Source organism: Gadus macrocephalus, chromosome 2 (genome assembly GCF_031168955.1).
Source record: "Gadus macrocephalus chromosome 2, ASM3116895v1".
Lineage (NCBI taxonomy): Eukaryota > Metazoa > Chordata > Actinopteri > Gadiformes > Gadidae > Gadus > Gadus macrocephalus.
In genome coordinates this window covers 15,017,014-15,024,867 of record NC_082383.1, presented here as the reverse complement: position 1 = coordinate 15,024,867, position 7,854 = coordinate 15,017,014, and the positions used below count along the sequence as shown (strand labels likewise).

Sequence of the window (7,854 nt, the reverse complement as noted above, 5' to 3'; positions counted from 1 at the left end):
ACATGTATACATACCGTTGTTGATCATAGAGAGTGTACACATAATGATTATAGTCTCTTTACATTAGCAACATGTATGCAGAATAAAACATTTGAAATAAATACGGTTCTGTTTGGAAAAATCACAAAAAATAGGCTTTAAACTTTGTGTAATGGCTAAAACTTGTCAATTGTTTTACCACTTCTTGTGAGTTCCGGTGTTTGCTTTGTTGAACACGTGAAAATAGAGTCCATGAGACGTGGCTATAATGAACTTGACTTTGTTTATTTCTAACATCAGATGTAAATTAAAGCATTGAAGTTTTGTCTTTGTTTCTTTGTTTGTTGGTTCAGCTCAGTTGTGTTTCCTCGCCACGGTCCCGTCAGGTTCACGACAGGTTCACGTCATGTTCACGTTCTGCTCACGGTCAATAATGGTATTCGCAGGCCGGAACTCTCCACTCTCCTTGGCCTGGCACACCTTTATGCTATAGTCAATTAGTGCCTGACCTATAGGGGGCACACACTCAGAAACAAATTACAATTTCCTAATTTGGGACAATTCAATACAAATAAGATCACTAATAATAATTTTGTCACACAAACTAAAATATCAAACTGAATACTCAAAAAAGGTCTCAAATGGCTCCTACACACCGGCCCCTAATAGTGTGCATGGGCAACTATTACAACACTCAAATCATAAAGGAGCCTAAATTCATTGTAGTTTACTGTTACCATTAACTCAAATCATATCATGAGTAGGTACTACTTATCTCTGGCCGATGACTTTGTGGTCATCTTTTCTGCTCCTTCCAGAAGCAGACAGAGCTTGGTTACTGGCCTCTCAAACACGCCAGTCTTTGTAATAATTTTCACTGTCCTCACCAAACCTCTGGAATCTGGTTTGACTTCTATTATTCTTCCAAGGTTCCAAGACCCACGAGGGGCTGAACTGTCCACTACCATCACAATGTCATCTACTTGGAATCCTTTCCTGACTGTAGTCCATTTTTGTCTTTCCTGTAACAGGGGTAGGTATTCTTTGGTCCATCTCTTCCAAAAGAGATCGGCAAGAAACTGAACTTGTTTCCAGCGCCGTCTGATGTATGTGTCTGACTTGTGAAATAGTCCAGGGGGAAAAGCAGGATGGCACTTCTGAAGAAGAATATGATTAGGTGTTAATGCCTCAAGATCAGAATCATCTTCATGAACTGTGCTGATAGGGCGACTGTGCTGTTCAGAATGCTTTCCACCTCACAGAAAAGTGTTTGCAAACCTTCGTCATCAAGTGGTTGTTCATGAGCAATGGAGTTGAGAGTCTGCCTGACCATACGGATAAGCCTCTCCCACACCTCTCCATGATGTGAGGCTGCTGGTGGATTGAAGGTCCACTGAATACCTTTCTGGAGCATTGTGTTCTGAATCTTTTCTTTGTTCCAGTTTGAGATGGCATCTTGTAATTCTCTTTTAGCTCCTACGAGGTTAGTTCCGTTGTCAGAGCGGATGTGTGTCACCTGACCTCTTCTGCTTATGAACCGCCTCAGAGCGTGAATACAAGAGTCTATGTCTAAGGAGTGTGCCATCTCCAAATGTACTGCTCTACTTGACATACAAGTAAAAATGACACCATAGCGCTTGACTAGGCTTCTACCTCTTTTTGTTTCAAAAGGCCCGAAGTAATCAACACCTACATTGCTAAAAGGTGGAAGGTCAGCTTCGAGTCTTTCTTTCGGCAGGTCTGCCATCTTTTGTTCTCCAATTCTTCCTCGGACACATCTGCACACAACACACTTGGATATGACTTTGCGAGCTGCGTAGTTGGCATTAACAATCCAAAATCTTTTTCGAAGTTGTGAGAGAACATGGTTTCTCCCACCATGTCCAAGCTGCTCATGAATGTGTCTAAGTATTAGTGTGGAGACATGAATGTATTTGGGCAGGATTATGGGACGCTTAAGGCTCGATTCCACCGGAGGCGTACGCGCCGCGGGACGGCTGCGCCGCGGTCACCGCTGCTGATCGCTTCCACTATAATCAATGAGACCATTTCCACCGGGCGCGCCGCGGAACGTTTCAGCAGCGTCCCAGGAGCGGCGTGCCGCGGCGCTATCTTTCCGTCCAATTCTATTTTTGCCGCGAGCCGCTGCTAAACCGCGTCAATTTCGACAGAGCAGGTCGAGCCGGGCAGGAAGTGAAAAGTAAAAGCCATAGAGCATCCGGTCAATTTTCAAAATAAAACACAATACTCAGCTCATGTAACTTCACATCAACATTATTACGTCATGACCGGTGGGTCTCAGAGGGTCGGCAACATGGACGACGAGAGACTCATTGTCGAAGTTCAGCAACATGAAGTCATTTATGTACCAAATCATCCTTTTTATAAGGAAAATGTCAGAAAGGACAAAGCGTGGCATTTAATTGCAATCGTTTTGGGAGTGGAAGGTGAGTACATTAGGTTTAGGATTATCGCGTGATCTCGTGATCTCGCGTGAATACGGCTGGCTCGCAAGGCAGCGCTACGCTGCCGTTACGCGCCCGGTAGGAATGGACGCAGGGCAGAGGACGTGGCCGTTCCGCGGCGCGTACACGTCCGGTGGGATCCCGGTGTTAGCCTCCTCAGGCATTGCGGCCTTGCTGAGTCTTCCTCCTACTCTTAAGACTCCATTCTCCAGTACAGGATCCAGTTTGTAGATGGTGCTGTTCCGCCCTAGTCCTTTTCCAACAAATTTCGTCTTTGCAAGCTTTGCCATTTCCTCTGGATAGCTTTGATGCTGACAGAACATTACGATTGCTTTCTCCGCCTTCATCAGGTCATCCAGGGAAATACATTGGCTGCCAAGTTCATTCTTGCTGGCTTTTCTCTTGCTCTCCAGCATTTTGCTCTGGCTTCTTGTCTGTGATTGTGGAGACACTTTACACTGCATCTTTCTATTCACACTGAGAGCAAGAAGAAGGTTTCTAAATTTCAAGTACCACACGACAGCTCTTTTTAACTTATTCCAACTTGAAAAGTATTCAAGCAACTGCCATGTCGGATTGTTCTGCGTCTTAATCACAGTACTGTACACTGCTGTGCATCTCTTGACCTCAAGGTCATCGTGTGAGAGTGGCATGGCTTCTAATGGGTTCTGTGGCCACTCATCTTCTGATTTCCACAGGAACTGTGGTCCGTGGATCCACTTTCTGCATTTGATGAATGTGTCATTCCTCTAGATCAGGGGTAGGCAATTAAAATCCTAATGGGTCCAGTTTAAAAAAAAATCCTCAAGCTTGGGTCCGGGGGTCTATCACACATTTTTTATGACCGTTGTTTTCACTGATATAGGACTGCATGTGTTTTATGTACCAACAGTCAAGGTGTGCATTATGATTCAGAGGCATATTTAGCCAATATAAGTACTTAAGGCGCTAGTAGTATCAGTGTCTGTTTGGTCAACAACTGACTATCCGCCACCGTCTCGGAGCAGATCAGGCACACAGGCTTAGAGCTGCATGCAGGCAGAATGAACACTCCTCTTTAAAAGCTCTGTTCTCACAATCTACCTTTCTCTTCTTAGAGCACGCCATCTTTCTCTTGAACTGCAATGAAGCTTTCTCTCTCAACTGAAGGCACTCTTTTCTTCTGTCAATTTTGCCGCGCTTGCGTGCACCAGTCGCACAGCTCGTAGGGCAGGCTATCATCTGATTGGCTACTGGCATTATAAGGTTTAAACAAAAACATAGCCTACCATAAAGTTATAGTTAATTTAATGTATTTAACGGGTTTATAAAAGTCACCCAAACATTAGTTGTTAAAATCTCTTGGTCAAAATTATATATACCCGTATTGGTCCGAATATAAGACGACCCTGATTATAAGACGACCCCCAGTTTTTCAACACAAACATTTAGAAAAAAAGATTTGCAGACCAGATTTGCAGAACAAAGAACAGTGAATTAAACACTTGTTATATCAATGACAATAATAATAATGCCAGTAAAGGCCACGGCACTTTCAAGGCAAAATATGTACAGTATGATTCAAAATTAATATCAAGCAACATTGGGAACATTTTTAAATAACATAGAAAAATACAGGCCACATATTTAACTAAACTTAACCAAAATTCGCCAAACTTCTCCTCCGATCTCTCTCTATCGCTCACACACGTCCTCTGCCCCACTGTGTTTGCTCTCGCTGTCATCGCTCCCCAGCTGCTCCGCTTCCACCGGCTCCGCCCAAAGCGCGTTTTCTCTGACGTTTTCAAAAACTCATCGGTCAACCTCACTGAAACGGCCACTTTGAGGACCACGGTAGGATTTGCGCTGACTGTTGACGTCTTTGAGACGTTATTTTGGTGCTCGCCATCTTCTTACGTTACACTCCGTGACCCCAAACATCTTGGCAGCTTGGCAGTTGTTACTTGACTCTGCCTTATTGACGACCATTATTTTAAAATTGGCATCATAGCTCCTCCGCTGTTGTTGATTGACCTGACCCACTTTTGAGCCACTTGTCTCTAATGGTCAGCCTGTCTTTAAACACCGGTAACGGTCTGGTTGTTAAGGACGCTGGACTACTTCTTCCCGGAAACAATTTCTGGCGCAACCTGCGGCCGCGAATGTGTATTGACATTTAAAGGGAGAGGCGAAGAAGAGAAACTGCGCTCTGAATACTAGACCCCGAATATAAGACGACCCGACTTTTTCGGACCTATTTCGATTGGAAAAAAGGCTGTCTTATATTCGGACCAATACGGTATATAAAAAAAAAATCGCATTATTAATATTATTGTTGCAATTGTGTCTCGGTCCGGAGAGGACGTCAGTTGGGTCCGGACCCGGACCGCGGTCCGCCTATTGCCGACCCCCGCTCTAGATGCTAAATCAGCTGGATTCAGCTTTGTTCCAATGAATTTCCACTGTGTGACATCAGTGTTCTCTCTAATGACAGAGATTCTATTGGCTACGAATGTGCGGAATCTTGTGTGTTCATTTGCAATGTACTTTAACACTGTCTGACTGTCTGTCCAGAATGTTGAGCTGTTGAGTGTGATGTCTAGTTCTTTTCTGAGCATTTTGTCTACTCCAACAGCCAAGACAGCCGCCACAAGCTCCAGGCGTGGTATTGTCGTCTGCTTCAAAGGTGCTACTCTGGCCTTGCCAAGCATGAAAGCTACATGCACAGTGTGTTTTCCCTCTGTCAGTCTTATATAGCTTACTGTTCCATATGCGTAGTCACTAGCATCTGAGAAGTGATGGAGTTCAGCCTGTGTGGACCTTCCGATTCCATCTGGTTTCACAGAGCGAGCCACTCTGAAGTGTTCCAATTCGTCAAGACCGGTCAGCCATTTCCTCCACTTCTCTGATGCAGCCTGTGGTACTTCCTGGTCCCAGCTGCACTTGTTTCTGCAAAGATCCTGAAGAAGCAACTTAGCAGGTAGAGTTAGAGGAGACAGGAAACCAAGCGGGTCATAGATAGAACTGACCATTGACAGAATGTTTCTTCTGGTGTGCGTCTTATCTTTCACAGAGATGTTAAACTTGAATGTGTCACTTTCTACACACCATAACAACCCTAGGGCTCTTTCTGTAGGGAGTTTGTCCCTGTCCAAATCAAGTTCTTTCATTTCAGTCGCTCGGTCTTCTTTGGGGATATGAGACAGTACAGTGCGACTGTTACTCACCCATTTGGTTAGATGGAATCCTCCCTTGTGGCAAACACAGGTAAGGTCTCTCACCAGGTCGACGGCTTCATTTTCTGTTTCAAGAGACTTTAAACAATCATCAACATAAAAATTGTTTTCAATAGTGCTTATCACTTCTCGATCAAAACAGATGCTATTGTCTTTGGCAGTTTGTCTGAGCGCAAAGTTTGCGCAGCTCGGAGACGACACTGCTCCAAACAGATGCACTGTCATGCGATGCTGAACAGGGGATAAAGACACGTCACCTTTAGGCCACCACAGGAAGCGTAAAAAGTCAACATCAGATTTTGAGACTCTGACTTGGTGAAACATTGATTTAATGTCAGCCATGAGAGCCATAGGATGTTGTCTGAATCTTGTGAGAACACCAATGAGTGTGCTGGTCAGGTCTGGACCCTGGAGGAGTTCAGCATTCAGTGATGTTCCATGAAATGTTGCGCCACAGTAAAAAACCACTCTAATAGTGCCTTTCTTAGGGTGAAAAACACCATGGTGTGGGATGTACCATACCTTGCCGTCTTGCCGTCTGTGATCAGCATGTCCATTGCTGATCACATCCTCCATAAACTCTGTGTACTCATTTCTGAATGTTTCATTTCTTTTGAACTTCCTTTTCAGGCCTATTAGGCGCTGCTCTGCAACCTGATAGTTGTTGGGCATGACAGGTCTTTCTTTCCGGAAAGGTAAGTCTAGGCTGTAATGTCCATCTTTGAGCGTGATTGACTGCTCTGCAATTTTGATAAATCTTTTATCCTCTATTGACATTTCTTTGTCATCTAATTTCTCATTGAAGTCATGATTGTACTGTTGTACAATCAAATCTTCCAGCTTTGGAACTGATGTTCTGTTGACAGTAACTTTCTGATGCCCACTGCTGTCTGTCATGACACTGTCATCTAGAGGACCATTAACAACCCACCCCAATAGGGTCTTCACAGCATATGGCCCATTTTCACGACTATTTATTATTTCCCATGGTTCAATTGCTTTGGGAGCATTGTTGCCAATCAACAGCTCCACTTCAGCCTTGATTTTCGGGATCTGGATCTCACTCAAGTAAGGCCACCTAGCTAGCTCTTCTGTCTTTAGAATGCTGTCGGTGTCTACAGGCATACTCTTTTGTGTGTACACCTCAGGGAGTGCAATAAAGTTGTTTTCGTTCAATGCACTAACCTCTATTCCATTTGCCATGTAGGTAATCACAGATTGTTCTTGGTTCATTGTCCTTAAGAGGATGTTGGTCCTTTTTCCTCTGATGTTCAGCTTGTTCAGGAGATTTTCTGTGCAAAAAGTAGCAGAGCTGCCAGGATCTAGAAAGGCATAGGTGTTAATAATCGTACTACCTCTTGTGCTTTTTACTTGAACAGGTACAATGGACAAAGTGCAATTCTGTACATTACCGGCCCCAGTATGTTCATCAGCTTTGACAGACACCTGCAGGCTCTTCAGTGTGGTCTCTTTGATATGCAAGGCACTTGGATGCTGCTTGTTGCAGATGATGCACTGGAGACGTTTCCCACAGTCCTTGCTGATGTGTCCAGCCTTTGCCAGACATCCAAAGCAGACTCCATTCTGCATTACAAATTAAATTTTCTCTTCATGTGGTCTTGAATCAAACTGAACACATGTCATGAGCTCATGCTTACCATTGCAGAAGAGACATGCTTTATCTGGCACCATGTTTTGGTTTGCTCTGGGTTGGTCTCGTGTCATGGTTTCCTCTGACGTCCGCTGAATCGGCTTCACGTCAACTTGTGTAGCAAAACTACCTTTAGGATGTGGCTTCACTGGGGGTCTGGATGTGACCCTGCTGGAGCTAGGCTCCTGAATGTCACCAAAAACTGGATCTGAGACAATGGAAGCTTGTTTTTCAATGAAGGATACCAGGTCAGCCATTCTCACTCTGATATCGCGTTGTTGTATTTCGCAAGCCTTTGAGCGCCATCTTTCTCTTAACTTATATGGTAATATGAAAATGATTTTTCTCATGTTAGAAATTGTGTCTAACTCCTCCATGTACTGAAGTTGTTCCATGGCATTGCAGCAACTTCTCAAAAACAATGCAAAGTCCTGCAAAGCTCTTGGTTCCTCCAATTTGATCACTGGCCATGCAAGGGCCTTTTCAATGTAGGCACACGAGATTCTGTAGGCATTTCCAAAATGCTCTTTAAGCAATTGCCTCG

The 7,854-nt window shown here is 44.2% G+C and overlaps 1 protein-coding gene across 1 annotated transcript; it reads right to left on the bottom strand.

Annotated features, from left to right (window-relative positions):
• Positions 1-378: 378 nt before the first annotated feature.
• Positions 379-7,249, bottom strand: LOC132474599 (uncharacterized). Its single transcript, XM_060075386.1, has 6 exons — positions 7,072-7,249; positions 6,182-6,981; positions 5,186-5,383; positions 2,571-2,878; positions 1,258-1,505; positions 379-488 (listed from the first exon to the last, which is right to left on the bottom strand). The coding sequence occupies exons 1-6, from the start codon at positions 7,247-7,249 to the stop codon at positions 379-381; spliced, it is 1,842 nt and encodes a 613-aa protein (XP_059931369.1).
• Positions 7,250-7,854: the final 605 nt, after the last annotated feature.

Coding starts and splice junctions, on each gene's coding strand:
- LOC132474599 (XM_060075386.1), bottom strand. CDS start 7,249: ATGCAGAATGGAGTCTGCTTTGGATGTCTGGCAAAGGCTGGACACATC. Junction 1,506..2,570: donor ACCGGGATCCCACCGGACGT/GTACGCGCCGCG, acceptor GTTCATAAGCAG/AAGAGGTCAGGTGACACACA. Junction 489..1,257: donor ACAACCACTTGATGACGAAG/GTTTGCAAACAC, acceptor TGCCCCCTATAG/GTCAGGCACTAATTGACTAT.